Below are 25,954 nucleotides of genomic sequence, written 5' to 3'. Positions count from 1 at the left end.
CTGTCCCTCAGGTTCTCTCCGGGCAGCTACCCCCATGTCTGTGTGGGTTCATGCACCATATAAAGTCCTCTTACCACTCAGGGGTGACCAGGGGCAAGCTACCACTTTGGAGAATGCTGCTCAAGACAATTCCTTCCACCTCCTGTGACAGAGACAAATGAGAAGCAGAAGAAAGCGGTTTTAGGAAAGCCAAAGGGTGAGTTTCAAATACGAGAGGAGAGTATTCTGGTGTCGTCCATGACACAGACTCAATGGTAAGCGAGATGAAAGAGGGCATTAATTTGGGCTAATGGGAGAAAAGCTTCGGAAGGGTGGACAGGGAAAATAGTATCACAGTGGGGTTAAGAAAGGCTCAGCAGTGGGACATAATTATAAATTAGACTTTCAGACAATCTAAGAGACAGTGACTAGAAAAAGGGAGTAGAACTGTAGCTTCAGGGGGAAGCAGAACTAAGAACAATTTTAATATGAGGCATCTATGGAAGCACTTTTCAAGTGTTATGCAAATATCAGGGTTATTAATATCTGACCTTATCATAGGCTGCTTTTCACTTATTTCTTTTTTACCTCAATGCCCTATTTCCCCAAGCACATTCTAAGTAAAAGAACAAATCATGTTTAATATTTCTTGGTATCATCAACACAATGTCCTACACAGACAGCTCAGTGGAAACTTGATCATTACAATATCAAGTGGAAATACATGGAAGTGTTCCAGACATGGTCGTGCGTACACGTATGTCCCTAAGAATTTCTTTTCTACACTGTATGTTACTGGAGAAGAGATACTAAGTCCTATATTTCCTTGTATTTATCACAAGACTTACCCCAGAGCCTTGAACCTAGTAGACACTCAATTAATATTTGTTAGAGATTTCAAACACTTATATTAGTTATCCTCCAGTTCCAAATACCCAAATATTATAAATAACCAAAATTACAACGTAATTATATGAAATGGCATCCTAATATATGGATAATTCCCTCCCTTTCCCAATGAAATCCAGATGCGCTGCTTCCCCCTTATCAAAGCTCCATTCATCTGCTGGAGGTACCACTGTGCTCATTAACTAAATGTTAAGGAGGCACAGATGCTACTTTGGGTTTCACTTAATAAACCAGGGCAATTTAAAGTAATTACTCATATCTTGTGAAAGGAGGCCAATGTGTAGCCAGTTTAACCTGCTAAAGATCTGGGGGTGAAAGAACCTATAAAGTGACGAGGATTGCGAATGGAAGCCCACGATCCTTTGCCAAGGCTTTCAAGTGGAGCAATTATTTACCCTAAAAAAAGGACTGAACTGACTTTTAAAAACCTTTAAAAAGCCATTTCAAATGTTTGTAGAATATTTTTAAAATGTTAAAGTGCCCAATTTACCGCCTACATTTAGCTGTTTTGTCTGAAAATTTATTTTCCTAACTGTCTGAATGATGGTCTTCTTTCTAATCCAGTTGGCCAGAGCCACGTGATTTACTTTCCAGAATTATGAGCCCGGCTCTATGCCACTTGGAATAGCAAAGAAATAAATTATAAAATGACTTCCCACCTAGTAATTTTCAATATACTGTCATGTGGATTTATTCTAACTCTGCAGACTTACACGTTACTTAGTGTACCTAAAAATGCTTTCCAGCAAGGAATGAAATGAGGCCACTTTTGTTAATGTGGTACTCCACACAACAGACCAGTAGTAGATAATTGATTAGTAGTGGTAGTAGATTATAGTAGATAATCAGGGAAATTGTAGGTGCTTCTATATTATTACAGAGAAAAAAAATTTATATAATTATTAATTGCTATGAAGTGAGTTTATTCCACAACTTACAAAGTTACTATAATTAAAGAAATTAACAATTAGGCCCGATCTTTATAGACTTAAATTCTATAATCTATATTATCTGAAGGCCAAATGATGTTTCTCTCATCTGAAAATAACATCATTTCTTAACCTCTTAGGTTAATAAGCTACTCAAAGAAGGGAATGGTGATCAATATTTACTGAACACTCACTGTATCCAGGTCCTTCTCAGGTAAGTTTCTTATTTAGCCTTTCACAACACACTTCTAAGGGGAACACACGCCTCATTCTGCAGATGAGAAAAATGAGTTTCCAAAGTGTAAGTACCTCATCCAAGAGCAGACGACTAGAGGAGGCGTGGCTGGTGTCTGAAGACGAGTTTGTCTGCCTCCAATGTCCTAGCTGTTTCACCTCAACAAAGATCTTCAATTAAATAAACAAGTAAACAAAAAAAGCAAGCTAATGTTTCCACTATAGTCAAAATCTCCTTGTTCCCTACCAAAATATGACCCCATCTCGTCATTTGTAAATGTCTTTTTTTCTTGTTTCTCTTAAAAAAAGTTACTAAATTTATTTCCTGTCTTAATAGTTGCCTCATTATGCTGCATTCAGAGCATATATTAAGTAACGGCATATTCAAAGTGGGGAGTTTGCAAGGACCAGTAAGACACAGTTGATCCCTCAAAGATTCTGTGGTGAAGGGGGAAAGACAGGCAAACAGATGACTATAAAATAAGGGCTTGGATATTCACAGAGTAGTAGGGATCACATCAGCGGTGGCTTAAACCAGACCGGTGTGGGGACGCCCTCACCAAACATGGAAGCCTATGCTGATTTCTCAAGGGAAGTGTTAGCAGGTGAAGAGTTGGAGAAAGGACATAGGAGGAAGCCAGAAAAACCATATCAGGAGCATCAGAGTGAGAAAGCATGGTACTTTCTGGTAACTGAAAACATTTTAGTGCTGCTGAAGTATAGAATATAGAGCGGTTGATTGTAAAAGAGGAAGGAGGGGTGGTCATTCATGACACCCGGATCAGAAGCTAAATCGGGAACAGTTCCCAGAGTACTGTAAATCATGCTACAGCATTTGAACCCTCCTGTAGGTGATGTGGAGGCATTCAAGGATTTCAACCAGGGGAGTGAAATGACTGGACTTGTATTTTAAATAGACCACGCTGGGGACCTGGTGATGAATAGACTGAAACAGAGCAAGACTAGATAGGAGAACAGGTGAAAGGCCACCACAAAATCCCAAGTGAGATAATGATAAAAGGCTTTGCCTACCGTAGTGGAATGGAGTGAAAGGTAAATTCCAGAGATATCCAGAAGGTCGACTGCAGGAGACTTCGTAAATCACTGGACGTGGGAGTGAAGGAAAGCTGAAGGAGGCATCTGGAATTCTTCCTTTTAATGACCTGCACCAGTGAGCTGACAATAGTGTCATTCATCAACAAGAGTGACTGTGAGAGAAATAGCAGTCTTGAAGGGGAGCCCAGGAGTTCATGCTTAGACAGGTGAGTTTGAAATCAACATGACTTGTCCACATGGAGCTGTTTAGTAGGTCTGGAGAGCAGGCGAGATGCTACGGCACATAAACATAGATTCTGGGAGCCACCAGTTTGTATATCATTTTTTAATTTAATCTTTTGTATTGAGGTATAGTTGATGTATAGTTGGTATTACATATGTTACAGATATACAACGTATATCACTTTTAAAGCCAAGGAGGTGAACAAGAGCATGCTAGTTGGATGCTCTTACTGCCCGGAGAAGGTGGGAGGTGAATCACAGACCAGCAATATGGAAGACGTGGTCCAGCAGCAAAAAAAGTCCAAGAGAAGCACTCATGGAGCAACGGACACCTGGGAGAAGGTAGCATCACAGAAGCCAAGAGAGGAGAGCTCCAGCAGGAAGATGTGGCAGGCAGTGTCCCGTACTTCAGGGATGGCCAGTCAGATCAGGATCAAAGAGCAAACAGTGGATTTAGCAACAAAGACGGCATTGACTGAAAAGGTGAGAGCTGGGTCAGGGGACCTGTGGGAATGGAAGCCAGACTCAAGTTCTCATCTGATAGAGTTTCCTGAATGAAACAAAGGGCTCACCTAGAACTCTATTTGCTGAAGGCTTTATGCCAATTATAAAGTTTAAACTTTTTTCAAGTACTTTCATTTAGTTGGCAATTAAATAAGCAGGGGACTTGTATATGCCCTTTCCTTAATTATAGCTTTCATAATTATTCACTTTCATGTACTGGCTCATCTGTGAAATGGGTTGGCTGAGGCATCAGGTCAAAGCTGGGTCTACATGTAAAAGCTATCGTTGACTCAAACCAGTTAATATAGTTTGCATCTGTGAAATGTGATTAGATGAAGCCTAGAACATGATTCTAATTCCAGTCATCTGCAGACACAGCACAGTGATTCATTTAAGGTTTAGTCCTGAAATGTTCTGTTGTCTTCCATATGTACATACCTCTTATTTTATTGTAATAGAATTAGCTGTTTGTTTGTTTTTTAATTTTTGTGCTGGAGGTTAATTAACCCCTCATGTAGAGTCCATAGCATTATATTTGGTTTCTGCTGGTAGAGTTTACTTTCAGAGAATGCCACCTACCAACAAACATGCCTAAATCAGGGTGATAATGAACCTCATCGCCTGTATTATTTCAAAGATTTCTTCTTTCTCAGTTTACTTATCTAATTTTTTAAATAATGAGAGCAAGGAGAATTAATTTTTTCTTGCCTTAACAATGTTTCATAATGCTTAAATTGTAGCTTATGTTTATAAATTTACAATATATTCAATATATTGTAAATTTCAATTTCATTATAAATGCATGTACCTAAGACATAAAGATATATGTACATGTATACGTGTGTGTGTGTGTGTGTGGTGGGGGTGTTTTTAGGAAAGTTTTTCCTCCCTGTAAAGAGAGAGAGAACAGAGACAAAGGACAGACAAGAAGAGAAACTCCTCCCTTCCTGCTTCTGGAGGTTGTTTAGTGAGAATGAGATGCCTGGAGCTGCTGAACCCATTAATTTGGCCAAGTGATGTGGAGCAGCAAGAAGGAGAGAGCCTGGGTTTCTGATGATGCTGTGAATCTGGTCAACCAATCAGGAACTGCTCCCTTTACTTCTTATTGGGTAAGATAGTGACCCTAAAAATTAAACCCATTTTTAAATAGGGTGTTTGTTTCCTCTCAATCAAGAGAAATGATTTCATATGCAACACGTGCATATGTTCAATCAAAAGAAATGATTATACATAACACACATACACACGCATGCACACAGAGTGCGTTATGCACTGAAGACTATACATTTGGTTCTCAAAGAGTAAGAATTCCATTTATAACAATAAACAAAGGAGGTTTTAGTCACACCACTTAGATTCACTATTTAGTCCAAATCGATCTCTCGTGAAAAACTAGAAAAGGTCACTCTGTACCAACACAAAAGTTACTTTAATTTTTTTTAAAAATTAGGGTTGAAAACAGGCTCCATTAAAAAAATTAGCAGGAAACAGTCAAGTTAGGATTCTTAAAAATAAACATGATTTATGGCCACAGTGCAATTTAAGTTTTGCGTCCATAGAATTTTAAAAGAAGAAAAAATTTGAAAAAAATTACTTCAAAAATCTTTCAATTAAATCAACACAACTATGTGTGATTTTTGATCCACCATTATAAACTGTAACACCCTAAGAGGAATACGTTATATGAACTCCAGTAAGGAGGACAATGTATAATTCATTTAAGAGTAAAGAATACATTTTCTCCTTTATTTATAGATTTTAATTAATTCTGAAATAGGGGAACTTCCCTTTGACACTGAAATTTGGATAAAGAGAAGCTAAGCAGAGTCCAACATATTCTTTGAGAGATTAGGAGAGCAGATTCCAAATATTCAAGGACGGGTACAATTGAAAATGAGAACTAGTGCAAGAGAACAGAGGACTCTTAAAATAGGGATCATTTGCGATTGTATTCTTAGAACCTTCCCAAGGAAGAAAAGGTGAAGGCAGCTGCAAGCCAGCTGCAGGGAAGCTCTCTGGTGTGCTCGGACTTTCCAAGGGCACGAGCTGGATGTGAAAGCGGGACGCCACCACGATGATGTCAGAAGGGCATCAACCTGAAACAGACTCAGAGAGCTTTATGCCCAGAGGCCTCTAAAGCACATCCCTGAAAGCAAAAGTTCTGTGGCTCAGAAAAGAAGCACAAAAAGAAAGGGACAGGCCCACTTCTTGGTCCAGAGAAAACTCAAGAACGATTTTGCTTCCATTTTGTTTCCGTCTTCACCTTCAGAAGACTTGACTCTGTAAAGAAAAGAGCGTGTTAAGCAACCAAGGCCCCAGATGGGGGCAGATAGTGAGATCTCCCCTGTTTGTCTCCCCAGGGCTGAGTCTCTGAATGCCTCCCAGAGGCCCTAAAGGCTGATGGATGACAGAAGGACCACTGTTGGGCATCTCTGTGCAATCATGGAGACAGGCAGAGAAGGCAAACTTCCTTCTTTTTCAAGAAGGGAGGGAAGGGGTAAGATGAACTGCAGGCCAAAGTGCTTTACATTATGCTCCAGAAAAACTCAACATTTTCATTCTTTTTAACTGACTGTGATCACTGAGAAAATAATTCAGCAATCACATGGAGCCAAACTAAATTTCATTAAGACACTACATGCTGGTTTCTTTCTTTCTTTCTTTTTTAACTAGGGGCTACTAATCTGGAAGATATAAATATTATATTTAAGGTAAATTCTGATTTCAGCAAAACATTTCACAAAGTCACATGATATCCTCCAAGTCGCTTTCAAACTCGTCATTTGACGATTCTTCCGAAGTGCCTTTTGTTTTCTTTCGTGATTTCATTCTTGGCAAGCTTTTATGACAGTCTTGCACAAGGAATTCTAATTAAACTGCTATTCAAAAATGACAGTAAAAATGGACATGTTGATCAATGTAAATGTGATGGTTAAATGAACGCTATTATGAGTGAACAACACAGATAACTGTTTTCTAGAAATTACCTTAAAATATATGCCATACTTTAAAATTTCTGTCCTATGCCTAATGGAAAAGAGGGTCAGTTGTGGAATTACACAGGTTCAGTTCCACTTATTAGACCTGGGGCAACTGAATTATTTCCTTCTCTATAATAATAACTATCTCAAAGGGCTGGTATTAAATGAAACAATAGACATAAAGCACAAATATACACAGTGCTCCACAAATGCTGATGCTCTGAGTGGTGGTAGCTGTTTAGTAGTCATTTCATTTGCTTTCAAGCAAGCCAATCAATATTTTCTGCATGAAAATGGTTTTCTCTATCTGTTATCAGGTAAGATTTTGCCAGCTACAGACCACTTGGCTAAAAGTGTCTTTGTCAATGTGAATTTATTTTCCCTATGTAACAAGAAGTTCAGTGGTGCCATTCTTGAACTGGTTCCACAGTTCACCGAGTCATGGCTCCAGGTCAGCGTTTCCACGATTCTCTTGGGTTTTCCCTCATGGCCACAGGATAAGCCACTGCAGCTGCTCCAAACAGGAAGGAAACAGGAACAGGCACCCATCAAAGGCCTCACACTCATCATCTGGCAAGAAAATCCTTCTCAGACACCCTGCTCCCCTGCCCTGCAGCCTTTCCCTCAGCTCATCTCCTGGGACACCCGGCGGGTCCCGCCCAACAGGAGGCCGAGAATTAAGTGTCTGCCATTTGCAGCCACAACAGTGGGAAAGGAGATTTCCCACTTTCCCACCCAGAAAAAGGGTGAACCGGTGTTCGCCTCCTTATTTCACCTTTGCTTCTCCTTTTCATTATTAATCAGATATATTTTTTCAAAGGCCCATTTCGGAAGACTAAGGCAAAATATACTGCCCTACCTCAATCTCTGCACAAATGTTCACTGCCAGACGTAATGAAAAAAATAAATATACCATCCCCACCTCCTAAAGGCAGCAAAGCAGGTAATTATTAACCAATGCAAAAATTTGCAAATATCCCTAAAACAAAACAAAACAAAACAAAACAACTGGGAAACCCTGAGCCAGATGGTCTCTCCTGATTGCTTCTGGCTGGATGACTCACTCTTTTGTCCCTTGTGTTTCACGCCTTCTTTCCCAGAAATCCCCCTGATCTCATCTCCCTGTTTGCTTCCTCTTCCATTAGGTGTATCAAATGTCCTTCAAAAAATCACCTTCCTCTTCTAAGCAATGAACAGGAGAATGGTGGTAGAAACAGACATAAGGGACTGAATGTGTGTGTGTGTGTGTGTGTGTGTGTGTGTGTGTGTGTGTGTGTAAAGAATGTGGACAAAGGAAGCAGATTTGCCTTTTAACTTCACCCTGTGAACTTCCAAACATAAAAAAAAAAAATCCATTGATATCTTTCTGATAATTCCCAGGCTTGACTCCCTCTCCACCCTCCTCCACACCTCTCATCCCAGTTCTTGCCCTCTCCCTGCTCCCCACCTCCCCCCAAAAGAGAAAGTCAGGACATGAAAAAGCTTTCTACCTGCTGAAAAAATAAAGCAGAAATCATGAGAGCTAGACGGCCACTTTTTACAGCAGAGCGTATCGCAGATGAGGGCAGAGATCTTTTCCGCTTCTGCCCGTCCTTAAGGAGGCACTTCATTCTTTCCCTTCCTTGTGGGACTCGCCAAACCAGATGCCTGGGCCAATCTTGTTCCAGAAAGATAACAGAGAATCCCAAACACAGAGCATGCCTCACCACAGCCAGTGTGGGATAGTGAAAAGAGTTGAGGTCAGTGCTTGTGTACCATTGAAGAAATGGGATCGAAATCATTCTACACCAGCCAATACCACTCTAAAATAAAATTCTAGTGGGATACACTGCAGGTCCCACAACAATCAGATAAGGATGTTGAGGCTTAGCAACCACACAAGAGGAAGTCCACACTGTGGAGGGCAGGAAACTCAGAGACTACGGCAGCATGGGCATGCTCCCAGAAGATGGGGTGACTTTAGGAAGGTTTGGGGCCGGCCCGACATATGACACGGGATTTACGCTGCAAGATGGGGGTCCTCCGTCTTCAAAGGCCCTTTACAAATATGTAATGTCCAGCAGAGAACAGAGATGGGGGATTACCTGAAAGGCAGTCTAGGGGAGAAGGATTGATAAGTGGGTCAGGAATGTTACCCTGAGAGGAAGGGAGTTCGGCAGGAGCACAGCCTGGAGCAGTGCCAGCCGCAGGGCGGTGGTTCAGTGCTCTGTTCCGGGGTCCTACTTCCTGCCTCCGCTGACCCTGGGTGAAGTCCCTGCCAGCTGTGGGAGAACTGAGTGCCATAGGGAATCCATGCCAATGCATAGAAGCTCCCCAGTAACCGTGTGTCCACTCCTGTCGCTGTGAAGGGCTTCCCATCTTGATTTAGATCCTGCTGCATCTTTCCCCAAGTGCCCGAGGCTGGGACAAAGCATTTGCAGGGAGCTCCAGGTAACATTTTCAGGAAAATCCACCTTTTGATCTGCGGATTGCACAACAAAGAGGTAGTCCTAGGACCTCGACTGGAGAAATACTGTGAAAGCATTCCATTAGGGGATAATCCTGTTCAATTTAGAGAATTTGGCAGGATGGGGATTTATAAAGGAATGTAACTTTTTGTGCAATGTTTTAAGTGTCTCTAAAAACACTGAATAAAGGTAATAACAATAACTCCTTGCATTTGTGAACTGCCTTTAGATATTAAGTGCTTACACATGTGTTGTTTTATTTAATGTCTGCTGAATTATCAGACAATCCTACCTGTGGGAGATGGCTAACAGCCTGCTATAACAGAAGTTTCTGGCTCTGGGCTGGCGTGGAGAGTAACTCTGTTATTGTTACCTTTTTGGTGACTGTTCCATAGGCAGCTGCCAGTCCCCAGTAAACCCCGTTGCCCTGATGGAACAGGGTATAACCTGCAAAATACAACTACCCCCTGCAAAGTGGCTTTTAGACAAATGTGGTTTGTAAACCACCTACGTTAGAAACATTTTCATTTCAAAACGCAGATAGGCAGAAATCCAAATTCCACCTTGGCACAGGAAATCCAAACTGGGCATGAGGTCTAGAAATCTGTGTTTCTAACAAACATCCCAGACGATCCTTACAAATACTAACAATGAAGGACAACCGTTCGAATGTATCAAGAACTCAAGTAAAAATAGTTCAATTCTGCCCAGCTGGCAGCTGGGCAAATGGCAAAAACATAAATTGCACATAAAAGCATATAAAAAGGACTCAGATAGAAGGACCAGTCACCAAGCCAGGAAACCATATACACCAAACCTGCACTAGGGAACCCAGGGCAAGGACAAGGGGGAAGCAAGTAAGGTGCTCACCCGGGGTGCAAAGTTTACAGGGGACCCAAAAAACTCTGTAATCAAGATAAATAATGTCTTAATGAAGTATTTTTTAAAAAATCAAAGTCAGTGCACACACAACTACATATAACATGACATAGATAAACAACAAGGACCTACCATATAGCACAGGGAACTACATTCAATTTCTTATAACATACAATGGAAAAGAATCTGAAAAGAAAATACATATGTATGTATATGTATAACTGAGTCACTTTGCTGCCTACCTGAAACTAACATTGTAAATCAACTACACTTCAATTAAAATTTTTTTAAAAAGGTAGGGAGGGCATAAGCGGTAAAGTACATACTTAGCATGCATGAGGTCCTGGGTTCCATCCCCAGTACCTTCTCTAAGAATAAGTAAACCTACTTACCTCCCCCCACCAAAAAAATAAAAGCTAAAAAAAAAATCAAAATCAATGCAAAAAAAAATCCATGATGAACCAAGTATCAAAATTTTAAATATAGGATCAGTACGACCCTATTTTCCCTTTGACCCAGGCTCTAGTATGGCTCCGCTGGGCACTGCCAGGATGGCTATCTGCCTCTGGCTCAGCATCCTGCCTAAATGGTCCCTGTCTAGCCTTTGTTGCATCTAAAGTGGACCTTGGGACACAGGAATGCCAACCAATCGCATCCTCCTGTTGTGGTTTGGAGGGTTTGGGGTCAAAGAACTTGATTTCATTAACTTGGAGACAGTGCTCTTTCCTTGGAAAATAAAAGTTAGATTGAGTTCTGTGGTCCTTAAGCAAACAGACTTTTATTCCAGTGATGGGATCAACTAGCCTAAGACATACAGGTGCATGAGCAGCCCTACTTACTCTGCGATGCTCAGTGTAAGGGACACCCGGCAGCAAGTGTAATGGCCAAACGGGACCCTCTGGGGAAGTCCCTCTGCCTCAGATGCTGCTTTCTGATTGACGCCTCTGGGTGTATAAAATTTTAAATCCTTTATAAACATCAATGACTGGCATAATTGGTGTAATTATAGGTGTCTAAAAAAGCAGAAAATGCCTCTGTAACAGTTGCCAATAGTTGGTTTCAGGAAACATGCAGTCACTTGTGGAGAGCTAAGCTCGGGGTATAAACGCCTGGGTAATATTACTTCCAGATGGACCAACGTGAATTAGAGATGGCACAGAGATAGAGAAAAGAGCTTCCTCCTAAGGGACCAGGCCATGCAGGAATCCCAGGGTAGGAGATGGGGAGGGCCTCCGCTGACTGTGTGATGAGCACGTACAGGTTACAGAACCACAGCGGTCCCCAGCCTCTTACACGAGGAAGAGCTAGAAATGAAGGGTTTCAATGATCTTTTATTGGGTTTAGTTTTTAAATGTTCCACGATTGTTAAGGCTGCGGTTAATTGTAGCCAAAGGGGAAAGCAACTGGCAGTCCTAGTTTGCAAATGTCTGTCTTCCTACAAATGGACTTGGAAGAACTGGGGATATCCTGGATTTTTCTACTCCCTAAAACTTTGAGGCTACGTTTCATTCATAAAATGCCTGTGGTTTATTGAGAAATTAGCCAATTTTGTCAGTAATATTTGAACCTATAACATTTGCATGCTGCTCTTAACACCCTCCCACTCTTTTAGAGAGCATGTGAGTTTGGAAGGGGAAGGGGAATTCACTGGGAGAAGCGGAAACGACTTAGAGGAATCAACCCTCTGGCAGACGCCCAAGGCCTGCTACCTGCGGGTCTGCCCAAATGGTGACCGAGCTAAATTCCTACAGCTCAAGAAATCTCCCACATTTCCTGAGTGTTCTCGCTTCATTTTGTCAAACTACTCACCCTTCCACAAATAAATGGCTTTACTGAACTCAGCATCTTCCTTTTTAAAATGTAAACATGTCTAGCAGTTAAGAGACTGAGCATCATTTCATTAAAAAGTTTCAACCATATTGATGTTCTTCTCACGCCTACCTGACAGTGGTCCTAAAGGAAAGACACTGGGTTTTATCTTGTTTTGAGGGAACAGGGATTTTTAATAACAATTTTGGTAATAGTTAATTTGGGGGCATGGACTGCTTTCCAGGGTTAGGTGGAGGATCTTTGTAAAGCAAAGTAAGGATCAGTGTAAGGCTATGGGCCAGATGGCCTCTCCGGTATCTTTGCCTAAAAAGTTTAAAACTCTATGATCATAACCTAAAGCAGTGGTGTATTTTTTTTTTCAACTTTTGAGCAAAATTTTTTATGTAAAACAGATAAAAGAGGAACTGTTCTGGTTGTGTGTCTATGTGTAGACTTCTTTGAGCACATCTGTGTAAAGGAGAAAGAAAAGGAAGGTAGTGACCCTTGGGCTTTATGAGGACTAGACAGGGTGGACCCCCTTTCCGATTATATAAAGTAGCCTTACACCCATCCCAAAATATGTTTTGCCAGTTTGTCACACGGGCCATTTCCCTCGCAGGATATAGTGTGATAAGACTGGCATCTGGTGCAGGAAAGAAAGAAAAATAGAGCATCTAATGACACTGTGGTGTGGTCCATAACTTGTTGGTCATTTCCAATTCTTAAAAAGTTAATAGTTTTTACATTTACCCTCAAACTTGACTTAAATCTCTTCTCTTCTCTCCTCTTCAGAGTCAACTTCAGCAGCTCAGAGTGGAAAAATACTTTCTCCCTGTGCCACGTCAAAACATTAACTCCTCCAGTGTGATGAGGGGAGGGAGCAGGGGAGAGAATGGTATGGACATCCCTGTACTGACCTGGCGAGAGCTGTCACCCTGTCTCTTTGCGTTGATCTCCAGTGAACACCTACTGTTCACTGATGGCCTTCTGAGCAGTGGGCATCCAAATGCTGGTTTTCCCAAGGGCATGTATGTGGGTTCTTCTGATGACAAGCCCCTTCCCTCCCTTGTCTTGGAGGATTCCAGCTAGGAGTCTTCCTTACTTCTCTAATCCCGGCTCTCCAAAGTACTCCCTACTGGCTTCTCAGATTCCTACTTTAGTGTACTTGACCTGTGCAAAGTCACGTCCTTTCTGTGTCAAATGGTAGAAGGCAAAGTCAACAAGCCCCTCCAGCCCCTCTCCCTCCCTCCCTCCCCCTCTGTCTCCCTCCCTTTCTCTCTCTCCATGTCTCTCTCTCTAACTCTCTCTCTGGCGGAGCAACTCAGTTGCCTAAGCAGATGACCAAACACAACAGGGTCCACTGTGCTCCCCTCAAGGGTGTTTCTGGACTCAGTTCTCTTCCTTCCTTTTCCCCAGTCATCTTCTTTGGACTTGGGGGGTGGGGTGAGAAAGAGAAGGCTGATTATATCAAGATCCATTCTGCTCTGGATGACTGGCGTAGGGGCTGTCTGGGCTCCAATGTTGGGTACTCTCTTTAGGATGTGGTATACTTAATCCCTGTGTTTGTACCTTTGAGCATTGGTGACAAAATTAAAGCTATAGGGGAAAAAATCATTCTATTAAATAGATAAAAACCGAGCTGTTTCAAGTGACGATATTGTGGACGGCAGGGGAGGAAAGGCACACGGTCCGTGGGCATTGGGCTTGCCCTCCGGGAGGACAGGGAGACCTCTGAGGAACACAGGTGGGAGTAGGAGGGCGTTCAGACCCCAGGAGCAAAGGTTAAAAAAGAGGGATGGGAGAGTGAAGAATATACTCAACTCATCAGTGGGTAGACACTCAACGCTTGGGTCAGCAGTGAGCACAGAACCCAGAAACAGCCAACTGGCCGCCTGGCAAGTGACGGATGACATAATTGGGTATGCGAAGTCCTGTCTTAAAATGGAATTTGGAGGAACAGATATGGAGAAAAGAATCAAGAAACTGGAGTTGGGAGAGAGTTAAGACATGTAGGAAAACCAAGAGAATATCTGATCAGTCATAATATTTTCTCGGTCTTGATGTTAAATTGGGCAAACAATGAACCTGTTCCCTAGAGCCATGGATCTTGAATGATGTTTCTCTCAGAACTCTCACGAAATTTCTAGTTCCCTGATAGTCATGCTTTTCTCTGCAATAAAGCCCCCTGATTTCAAGTTAGTCGAGTGAGTCTGTTTCTTGCAATCACAGAGCCTAAAAAAAAGTAGAGCCAGTTACACAGGAGCCTGGTGAATTCTAACAGAAGAAGAAAAGTGACCAGAAGGAGGTGATCTCTGTCCTCATGTACATTTCAATTGTCACAAAATCCCTCTGCTTGGTCACCACGTGGGGGTCAAGGGCTATGTCCGTCATTGTTCTCTTTTTAAAATCAAGTATGTTATCAGAGACTTGGGATAGGAAAATCATCTCACAGTGATTTGCGATGCCCCATTTTACATGCTAAAATAATCTGTTCATCCTCTGGGGGTGGGGGGAGGTGTAAATGGTTTGTTTCAAAGTCTACTTTAATTTTTAATCTTAGTTCACTTAGACCTATCGCTAATTTTTCTCCCCAACACCCACCCACTTTACACTGAATCAGCTCCAGGGTGGAAAAACTGTCACAAGCCAATGTCTGTTAACACTAAGATTTAGCAATTCCATTCCTAGAAGCTGGTCAAGAAAATCTCTCACATGTTTGCACAGATATGAATAAACATACATCGTTATAACAACCGAAATTGAAAATCTTCTTAACCAGCATTTAATTTAATTGACCACAAGATATTTGTTCACAGAACACCTATTAGAATCTTAAGAGACATCCTTTCTAAGAGTGTTTGGGAAAAGCAAAGAACTTTTCACCTTCAGCGACACCTCCCTGCCCCCTACCCCAGTTTTTTTTCCCCTCCAACTTTTGGATTCATTGGGTGCTCACCGAAAAATGAGAACTGTCAGCACATCGCCAAATGTCCTAAGCATCACCTCTTACAGACACAGGCTCCTGGACCTGCTTCTGCCAGGGGAGGAACAAAGTGCAATGTGTTTTAAGACTAGGGCCCCACCACTTCCCAGGAACTTCACATAAATTATTCAAAGCCTCAGAGGATTGGCAAACAAGAGAGATAAAAGGCCCACATCGGGAGTGTGGGAAAGGGGAAGAAGAAAGCAGAGGCCAAGGCTGAAGGTCAGGAGTCCCAGAAGAGACCGTTTTCACAGGTTTTAGGTGTTGGAGCTGGGGAAGTTAGGACAAGCCCTGGTGAGAGAGTGGTAATTAACCACACATACAACAGGAGCTAACTGACTGTTAAACAGGGCCTGGCTGCCCAGCTTTCATAAAAGCAGTTATACGCACCATACACTTCAGCCAGTCGTCACGCTACACCGCCGGGCATTCAGCATATGGAGAGCCCCCTAAAGGTAATCCTCAGTGTTTTCATTTGCCTCCCATCTTTTAGCTGCACATTGTGAAAGGAAACAGCACATTCATTAGTTGTCCAAGAACCAGTCCAAAGAACTCTATTTGGGGGGAAATACCTAAAGAACCAACCAGGCTAAATGATGATAAATATGATATTTGTTTCTTCTCTCACATCCTATCCTTTAAAAATAAAAACCTCAAATGGAATATCATTTGAATGTCCTGCGTGTGATACAAAGATACAGAGCACTTTTGTGTACTGAGACACCAGCGAGTTACAACGTGGTCCTCGGAGAACACATCTGCAGGGTAAAGGAAGGCCCAAATGTGAAGCTTCCTGCCCTGACTTGACTTAGGCCTGGCCTGTTTGGCAGTGCTCCATAAACCAACTGCCCTGAATTGAACCTGTCAGAAGAAAACAAAATGGGCTAAATTTATTATCACCTGGATCCACAGATACACACACATGAAGGTGCATTGCTAACCAAGGCACAAACCAAACTGCAGCAGCCTGGTCCAACAGCCCCCTGGGAAATACCGTTTGGTGATGCGAGGCTTTTTTTTTTTTTTTTTCTTCTTCTTCTGTTTAACATTGAGAAGGAAAACAACACATGCAGGAAACCATAAAACCCTTCAAGTTAACTGTAGCCAACGGTCAATCTCATTAGGATATAATGGGTAGGCTGCAGCCCTCTCTATACAGACTAAGTATGCTCCTCTGAATAATTTCCAATTATCTCACTTCCAGATAACATAGCAGAAGTTCCACTCATCATATTTATACCGCTCCTTTTCTGTTCTGCCTCAGTTATTTCCTCCAAAACTCAGTCCCTGACTTCACCTTTTATCTTAGCACATGTCTGTTGACCTGGAAAATGGACGCACACGCAGATAGTCAGGGACACTCACCCTTTCAACCAGGGAGACTTAAGGGTGTCCCTGGGAAACGGACAGGAAGTCAGAGGCCTGCCAATCCTCCTCCACGGCCTGAGGCCTGGGCTAAGTCTCCATCTCCACGACCCGAGGAGGAAAGACATCTGTTTACGGAAATCAGAACCAGGGCTCAAGCCAAGGGGTTCCTGGGCCTTTTCTCTCTCTTCTGACCTCACTGAACCACTTAATTCCACTTCTCCATCTTTATTAGGAGAAAATGCTAAAGCAAACTCCCATGGAAGCAGTGGTTCTCTAACTTCAGTGAGCATCGTATGGGGGACTTAGGAGATCCCCAGCCCCACAACCTGATCATCTTTATAATCTCTGCCCGTAACAAGAATCTCGGGGTAATTCTGCAACGTGAGGGTTCATGGACCAGACCGAGAGGTACCAATTCAGGGGATTTATTGTCAAGAACACAGTATCTTCTGTATCGCTTGCACTATGCTAGGCTGGAACATGTGTTATCTTTCTAGAACAACCCGTGAGGTAAGGACCTAGCATTCAGGAGCCCACAGAGGCAGCCAGGCACCATGCCAGGAAGGCCACATGTGTCATTTCACTAGATTCTCGCAACAGCTTTGTATGTCACATAGCATTCTTCCTAGTCAACAATTTAGAACACTGAGGCATCAAGAGGCTGAGAACAGTGACCAATGTCCTTTACAGCTAGTGGGTCTAAGAGGCAGCACCACGACCCAGGCTTTCAACAAATCCCAGGCTTCCCCTTCCCACAGCTAAAATACAGCCTAACACGCAAAAGCATTTTTGGAAGCTCTTAAAGCGCCACTGAAACAACGTCAATGTAAAGTCAACAAGTAACAATCAAATATTTATATTACACAATGAAACAGAGATGGCAAATTTGGGGAAACTTAAGTATTTAAGACCTCGTTCCTGTCTTCCAAGAATCCCAGTCTGATGGGAGAGACGGGTTTGGCTATGTTTAATAAGAGTTTTGGAGAACTGGAAGATGGGCTACAATCATTGTGTGCAGGGCCTGGAATGGCAGCATGTGCATGCTGGGCAAGGGGGAATCTGGTGGGTTTTCAGAAGGGTCTGAACACCACGCTGATGCCTGAATTGCATCCCTCCCCACCCTCCTCTCCACTTGGGCTTTCAAATGACAGCCAGAGTGAAGATCTGGAAATGCATGTGGAGAGAATTTTCCAGGAGAATTGGAGGGGTAGGTTAAATGTTAATAAATATGGGTTAAAAAGATATTGTACTATAGGCCTAAAAGGAGAAAAAAAAAAAGGCATAAAACAAAAACTACCAGAAAGAAAAACAAAGCATACCAACCTTCTACCCTGAGAAATCCAAATGGGTAAGATGGATTTGTATTCTTACCAGAATTCTTAGCCTTTTCTTGACATATGGATCTATCCAGATGCACCTTTAAAAGAAATCATTTTAAATTTATGATTAAATAGTCCAAACCCTAACATTATTATGCAAACCATCTTTTTGATTTGTGGGTACCCTACAAACACAGGAAATAGTAAATGTGGATGTCTGCTTCCCAGCCCTTTGCTTTCTCACTTTTTTCAGAATCTCTTAATGCCTCCAGCATCCCCACCCCCCAGCAATGTGAACACAGAATCCAGGAAGCCTTTTGAGGCACTCAGCCCATCCTACCAACTTACATTTTTTTCTTGGCAGTTAAGGTATTCAACTAGGAATGGACAAAACTTGCTTAAGCAAGTATTACGGATTCACATTTCTTATGGAGCCCAGGGCCAGAGCAGTATCTTGAAAGAAAAATGGCTTGTTATTCTTAAAGTCTAAAATTTATTCTTTTCTATTGATCCAAATGATCTGAAAGAAGAAGTCATACTAAACTGTTTCTCAAGTTTATTATGCCTGGTACTACCTACCACATAAGTACCCCTATGAATCAAAATTGATTCAGAGGAAAGAAAGTACAAAAAACATTCCTTACATTTACTCTTGTCACCTCCTGGGAAGGACATGCACTTCATTTAAGCTTTTGTTTGTAAAACAATGTTATCAAAATTCTTAAAATAGTTAAAGCATCTGCCCTTACACAGAAAGCCAAGGGAGAATATAGTTCTAGCAGGAGAATCCTACAAAATGAAATATACTTTAAAAATTGCACCATATAGTCTTCATGTACATCAAGGTTTTGACACTTTGAATCTGAAAAAACTTAACAGTGAACAAAAATTAAATGTAAACACTTGATAGATGAGTCCTTCCTCCTTTTGCAAAGGTCTTTGAAGAGACTTAAGACGCCAGTCTTGAAGGTCTTTTTTTTTAAATTAGGTATTACAATTGCAGAACACAAATGCAAGTAAAACTAAATGTATCAGGGAATACATGAGAGACTAGTAGTTAAAATGATCTTTAAAGAATGAAATTAATATTGAAACACAATAATTGTATTATTTTGGAGGAGGGAATTACTGCTTTTCATTGAACAAAAAAACCGCTTGTTTTGGGACTACAGGCTCCAAAAATCTTCCAGCTGTATATTCCAGGATGAAGGAGACTTCCTTGCGTACAAGAAAATCCTAATGATTAAAGGGTTATTCCACAGATGGCTGCTTATTAACCCCCTCCTCGCCAGTGTTGAGGGAAAAAAAAAGAGAAGACGTATAAAGCACACATTTTTAATGAACATTTGAAGTGAAAATGGGTTTTGTTAGTTAATGGCAATTGTTAACCCTCAAAGTAAACAGGAAATAGTGCTCTTTTGCAAGTTGCAGGTTCCAAACCAAATACTAATGGGTCTTAGGAAATCCAAATTTTTCTGCTTGCATACCGGTCTCAATAACCCTGCACCTAATGACTATAAAAATTGTCTCCACAAGCTGAATGTGTGCTGTTTCTCAAATTGGGGGTGGGGGTGGGGGTGGGGAGAGCTTTCCTCTTAGTCCTTCCGGAGCCAACTTCTCCAGGTCACCCCTATTACTGCTGTTTCACTGACATGAATAACCATGTTGGTCATGGCACAAAATGGATTATTTTAGAACCACGTGAACTTTTCTGCTTTTGAGGAAAAAATTCAGACAACTTTTATATTTTATAACCTTTGTCCTCTAGCATATATTGATAATTTAACAGGCTTATTTGTTCTTCATCTGTGGGAAGCAATTCTAGCCACTGCTGGATGGTACCTATGGGAAAGTGAAGAAGAAAGCAGCTTTAGGATCACGTTAAAAAAGGATCAACCAGCTGGTTCCACCTGTAAAGAACTCTGTCCACGCTGCCCCTCCCTTCTCCTCTTTTGAAAATTTCAAGACAAAGGGCGTTGACCTAAATGATGCAAACTCAGAAAATTCCTAAAAAGCATGTAGATGTTGACACACACTCAGCTGATGCCATCATTTCAGGGTTAGGGCCTGCCAAATCCGCCAAGGGGAACTCCGTATTCCTCAACAAGGTGGCATTTAACAGACTTCCCTGAGAACTCACTTGTTTCAAAGCTAAGGCAGATGGTGTAGTTTCTCCACACCATAGGGCCCTCCCAGTCTTAGGCTCTGGGCATAATAATGACAAAAGTCAAGATTTAGGGTTCAGTTCCAGCTGATTTTATTTCCTTCTCAAAAAAAGTTATTTACAGAAGGTATATATCAACAATCTGACAGGCAGTGAACTTGACGTGATTAGCTGGCATGATTTTTTTTTCTTTTTCCCCCAAACATTGTTTTTTGTGGCCTTGAATTTTAAGACAAATATTCTACACGGCATATTGCACAGGATGGATGGCAAAAAAAAAGCTTAAAAACAAAAACCCTTAACGGAACTGCCTTAAAAGGCAGACGTCCTAGTGCCTGTCATGTTATATTAAACATACATACACACAATCTTTTTGCTTATTATAATACAGACTTAAATGTACAAAGATGTTTTCCACTTTTTTCAATCTTTAAACACAACAGCTATAAACCTGAACACATATGCTATCATCATGCCATAAGACTAAAACAATTATATTTAGCGACAAGTAGAAAGGATTAAATAGTCAAATACAAGAATGAAAAACGCAGTACATAGTGTCGCGAACTCAAATCGGCATTTAGATAGATCCAGTGGTTTAAACGGCACGTTTTTGCTTATAAAAAAAGTGCAAAAAAGATGTGGTTTACAAGTTAAAGCTACAGGATCCCTTTTTGCTGTAAATGCACCAGTTTTAAAGCCTCTGGATAAAACAGTATTTTGTTTAAAAAAATTTGTTTTTCTTAAAAGCATACAGTGTTTGGCTAATTCTCCTCCCCTTTCTATAAGACTGGGGAGGAAGGATGGACACTGGTGGCAGGTTAAGGGATACTGTCACTTTAAGAAGCCTGCAGATTGAAGTGTAAACATGGAGAAATTAGGGGCTGATTCTTTAAAACTGTGTGAGATATTAACCAGCCGCCCTATTATAAAATCAGGAAATCCAAACAGCGATTTACACCGATTAACACCCCCTTTATATATTTTTTACAAAAATACACTGAGAAAATAATCAAACGTTTTCATCTCTCTTGTCTTTTTTTGTTTTTTAAAAGTGTCAAAAGTCTACATTTAAATATAAAAAATTAAAAGTTAAAACTCTAGCCCTTCAGTGAAGGAGACGTAAAATGGCGTGGGTAACAACAACTACCAAAAAAAAAAAAAAAAAGAAAAAGAAAAAAAAAAGAAAAAAAAGGAAGGACGAAATCAGAAAGTAAAAAGAAAGAAAAGAAAGTAAAAAAAAAAAAAAGGGACAAAGTAAGAAAAAAAAATGTTTGGCCAGTATAAATACGTCCACATATAAAATGGCATCTGATTACATTTACAAGGAAAAAAAATACGAGGATGGAGCATCGGTGAGGGAAAAAAACACGTCTTCTCATTTACACCTATAAGGAATAAACACATACACACTGAGAAAAAATTTGGTCCTGAATTGTTTTTTTTTAAAGTCCAGCACAGATTTGAGTTGCGTTTGAATCCTTTAGAGTTAAGAATGAAAAAAAGCTGGTGATAATTTTTTGTTGTAGGAATCAAACATAGCGCCATCTATCTGCTTTTTATATTATCCTACACTATTTTAAAAACTGCTCAACAGTCTTATACAGAAATCTTTAAAAGATAGACAGGATAACATGCTATATTAACCCCACCAGGAAATAATCCAACACCATCACGATTCCAATTAAGAGAAGAAAAAAACCTTTTTTTTCCCCCGAAACCACTCGCCCTCCACTAGCCCCGGGACCACATCAAACAGTCTCCTCTCCTCCACGCCTGCGGGCCTGTGAAGTCTCACCTCACTGATTTCAGAGATGCAGGAGGCGGAGGCCCAGGAGACGCCACCACCTTCTCCCGAACGTGCAAATCCGTTTCAGTTTTATGACTCGCCCCTTCCAGTTCGTGTCCTTCTCCTCCCCGCCCCTAGCCCTCGCTGGTGTGGCTTTCCAACTAGGTTCTCGGGTCACTTCCGAGGGCCGGTCACTCAACATCTCCTCCTCTGGCTGTAGGGGCAAGAAAAAAAAAGTGGGGGGGGGGGAGGGAAAAAAAAAAAACCACCTCCAGAAACCAATCGGGAATTCGCCAGCGTGGAGTCTCTCAGTCCCGGCGGTCGAGGCCGTTCGACCCCCCAACATCTGCCGTCGGTCAAATTCGACGCCCCGGAGCCTTCTGTCTTCTTCGGGGAAGGGGGAAAGGTGGGGGCAGGGATGCGAAGAACTAAATCCCCCTGGGGCGCGCTGGATTTTTTTTTTCCACCTCCTCTCTTGATCCAAAAAACAAAAACAAAATAAAATAGAACAAAAACACCAAGGGGGGCGATGAGAGAGGAACGAGATTCCTTCAGTCTCTAGAAAAAAAGCCCAACTCGGCTTCTGGCCGGGGAGTGCAGACAAGTCCGGAAGCTCGTTGGGGGGGGGGGTCTCTTCAAGCAAAGGGGAGGAAACTCGAAGTCGCTTTTTCGCCACCACCAACAACATCAATAACAACAATAAAAGGTCGCCCCTGTCTACCTCCGCCGCCGCGTCCCTCCAGCCGGGGCGGTGGGGGATGGGAGCGCGGGGCCCCAAACGCCGCCGCGCTACACCGGGACGCGGCCGAAACCGGCCCTGCTCACTTTTTTTTTTCCTTTTCATTTTTTTTTCTTTTTCTTTTTTTTTTTTTTCCTTTCCCTTTTCTCTTGCAACTCTTTCTCCGTCCGATTTTCTTCTTTTTTTTTCCTTTTTCCTCTCTTGCCCCCCGGCCCTCTTCTCCCAAGCCCGCGCGCCCTTCAGTAGGTGAAGACCAGGTTGGAGATGCTGGACTCGAGCCAGTCTCCCGAGATCATCTCGCTCACCTCGGGCGTGCAGTAGTCCGGGAACTCGAAGTGCGAGCCGGAGCCGGGCTCGAAGTTAAAATCCAGGTCCCGGTCCAGCGCCGACGACGAGCTGAAACTGCCCAGGGACATGCTCTCAAAGTTTGAGCTGGGGTTCAGGTCGAGCAGGTCGTCTTCGAACTCATCGTCGGAGGACGACGAGCCCGAGGAGGAGGAAGAGGAGGAGGAGGAGGAGTGGGACGAGGCCGAGGAGGACGCGTGCGAGGGCGCGCTGGACGGGGCGGGCGAGGCGGCGCGCAGGCTGGCGTAGCTACGGTGGTCGGCGGGCGAGCGGCCGGCGGCCGGCGACGAGGCGGCGCTGCTGCGGCCGCTCAGGCTCGGCCCGTCGGGCGAGCAGCCGGCGCCCCCCTCCTCGTACAGGCCCAGGGGGTCGCTGGGGTCGGCGCCGGCGCCCACACCGCCGACGGGCGAGGACGACGAGCCCAGGCCGCCGAACAGGTAAACGCGCTTCACCTTCTTCTCCGTCAGGTGTTTTCCTGGGGCAGTGAGGCCGGCCGAGGCCGAGGCGCTGGGAGTCCGCGCCTTGTACAGCGAGTGGTGGTCGGCGGCCGCGGCCGCGGCGCCTAGGGGCAGCAGGGCGGTGGCCCCCGCCTGCTCGGCCGCGAAGGAGGAGGCGGTGGCAGCCGTTTTCCCGCCGCCGCCCGCCAGGATGAGCTTGGCGTGGGGTTTGCTGACCCCGCCGCCCGCGCCGCCCGCCGCCTTGGAGCCGCAGCTCTTTTTCTGCGCGGGCTTGGAGTTGGCACCGCCGCCGCTCCCGCCGCCGCCTCCTCCCCCCGCGTTGCTGCTCCCGCCACCGCCGCCGCCCCCGTGGCCGCCCCCGCCGCTGCCACCGACCTTGTCGCCCTTCTCCCCGGGCTTGGAGGAGGCGGCGGCCGAGGAGCTGGAGTTGGCGTTGCCGGACTTCACCTTCTTCCTGGGCCGGTACTTGTAGTCGGGGTAGTCAGCCATGTGCTTGAGGCGCAGCCGCTCCGCCTCCCGAATGAAAGGGATCTTGTCGCTGTCTTTGAGCAGCTTCCAGCGTTTGCCCAGCCGCTTGGAGATCTCGGCGTTGTGCATGTCGGGGGACTGCTCCATGATCTTGCGCCGCTCGATCTGCGACCACACCATGAAGGCGTTCATGGGCCGCTTGATGTGCCCGCTCGGCGTCTTGCACCAGCTCGGGTCGTCGGCCTTGCCGCCCGTGGAGGCGGTGGAGCCGGGCGTGGGGGAGGAGGCGATGCCCAGCTCCAGGCCGGCGCCCGAGTCCGAGCTCTCGCCGGCCAGCAGCGCTTCCGTGTTCTCGGCGTTGTTGGTTTGCTGCACCATGGCCCCGGCTCGGCGGGCGCCCACGCGCGCTCACACCCTCGCGGCGGCCGCGGCGCGATCGCCGGGCCCTCCCGGCTCCCCGGGCCAAGCGCACGCCGAGCGGGAGGAAGCGCGCGGCAGCCGGGCGGGCCGCTCAACTCCCGGCCGGGGCGGAGGCGGGCGAAGAGAGAAAAGTCTCCAAAAGATGCGGGGCAGGAGTACTCCGCCTCTTGCGGAGGAGTTATAGTTCCCAGGTTGGAGAGTCTCCTTCCCTCTCTCTCGCTCTTGTCTCTCTCACCGCGCCGCTGTTTGCTCTGTCTCTCCTCGGCTCTGAGTCCTGGAGGCTGTGCTAAAGTGGAGAGGAGTTTCTTGAATGCTGGTTGCTGAAGCTTCCAATGCAAGTTTCTCGCCGCCTCCCAGGCAAGTCTGGCTTTTTTTTCCTTCCCTTGAAGCAGTTGATTCCAGTTCACGAGCGCTCTCAGGAGCTCAGGAAAGCAACATAGTCTCAATCACTTAGTCCCTCTCCTACAATGCAAAGCAGAAAAGATTCTGGCTCCAGGACTCTCTGTGGGCGGAATCGGCACTAAGGAGTTTGTGCAATTATTTTGTTGCAAGGTAGGAAGCCAAAAAGCCCTCATGCAACAGACTGGCATGAATAAATGTATGTTTCCCCCTCCCTTCTGCAAGAAGGGAGCTGGTAATGGCAGAGTTCCTCCAATGCAGACTCTTAAAGAGCGTGCAAGAACTAGAGACCCGGGAACGACACAGGCCTCTTCCCCTCACACACTGTTTCTCTTGCTGCAGCTTAGAGCAGACCCTAATTCCGCCTCGCGCCCCTTTATCCTTTCCCAGTCTTGGCCGCGGCCAATCAGCCGCTGTAACCAACGCTTCCTCGTGCCAAGCCCCTCCCCCGGGCTTCCCATTGGCTTGGAACCCGATGCAATAATAATCTCCGCGTGCAATGAGAAGCTCCAAATCTGACCTCATTCCAATTTACAGAGCAAACTTTTTAAAAGGGCTAGAAGTACAGCTGAGATTTCTGCTGCCTTCTTTCCTTTTGCTGTGCTCGCGTGTGTGTGTGCGCGCGCGCGTGTGTGGTGTGTGAAGAGGATGTTAATGCATGAAATTATTGAGGGGAGAGACGGAAATGTATTCTAACCATTATGTTAGATAACAAGAGGCTTAGAAGGGGGGGAGTGAAATACTGTAAATGGAGGCTTTCTGCTTAAAAGCCAAGTGATTATTTTTATTAGTTCTTTTCAGTATTGGAATAAAGAATCAGCCTTCTAGTGTAAAATCTGTTCGTTGGCTCCTTCACGAAGCCAAGGACGTAAAAGGGGGAGGGAAAGCCAAGGCAATAAATCAATGGATATTGAAAACCATTAAGAAAGTGGTACCTAGACACCTGTCATCACAGTTATTTTAACAACTCTAGGTACAGCGCAGATGTTGATGTATTGTGTAAATCCCTTCAGAGCAATTTTGGTGCTGTTTGTGGAAGTCAGAGAAGAGGAATTTTTGCAAGAATTACTTGCTCTCTTAACCAGACAGGGGTTAACCATGGTTATTTAATGATTTAACCCCCCTCTATGAATCCGGGATAGCCCAAACAGAGGAGCTTTCCACTGGAACACATTAGGCAGTGTTCCGTGGTTAACTCGATGGAATAATTTCCGTCGGACTCTGAGTAAAATGATAGTGCTGAGTAAAGAATGGGAATCAATTGGACTTTCTAAATATTTGTTTTCCACATTTTCAAAACTAAAGATCGCTTCATTCTGCATCCTCATCCCCCTAAACTCTCCTGCTCCTTATCCTTTATAAATATTTTCTCCTATTTATTCCACCTGTATATTTGTTACTTTGATCAAATGGAACCAAAAGGCCAAGGTAAAGAGAAAGTGTAGAAGGCAGTGGTAACTGGTAGCAAAAGAGAATGGAACTTCTGGATTTATATTAGACCTGGAGGCTAGTCCTTCTTACTGATCTTGTAAACTTGGGGTGTGACGGAGTCT

General features: G+C 43.9%; 1 protein-coding gene across 1 annotated transcript; it reads right to left on the bottom strand.

Moving 5' to 3' along the window:
• Nucleotides 1–19,852: 19,852 nt before the first annotated feature.
• SOX4 (SRY-box transcription factor 4) lies at nt 19,853–24,776 on the bottom strand. Its single transcript, XM_031435130.2, has one exon. It carries the CDS (start codon nt 23,958–23,960, stop codon nt 22,551–22,553), a length of 1,410 nt encoding a protein of 469 aa, XP_031290990.2. The 5' UTR covers nt 23,961–24,776; the 3' UTR covers nt 19,853–22,550.
• Nucleotides 24,777–25,954: the final 1,178 nt, after the last annotated feature.

Source organism: Camelus dromedarius, chromosome 19 (genome assembly GCF_036321535.1).
Source record: "Camelus dromedarius isolate mCamDro1 chromosome 19, mCamDro1.pat, whole genome shotgun sequence".
In the NCBI taxonomy this organism is placed as follows: domain Eukaryota; kingdom Metazoa; phylum Chordata; class Mammalia; order Artiodactyla; family Camelidae; genus Camelus; species Camelus dromedarius.
Note: the sequence above shows the minus strand (reverse complement) of the source record. Positions and strands in the feature narration are given on the sequence as shown.

Excerpts from the sequence above, each read along its gene's own strand:
- SOX4 (XM_031435130.2), bottom strand. The coding sequence starts at position 23,960 with ATGGTGCAGCAAACCAACAACGCCGAGAACACGGAAGCGCTGCTGGCC.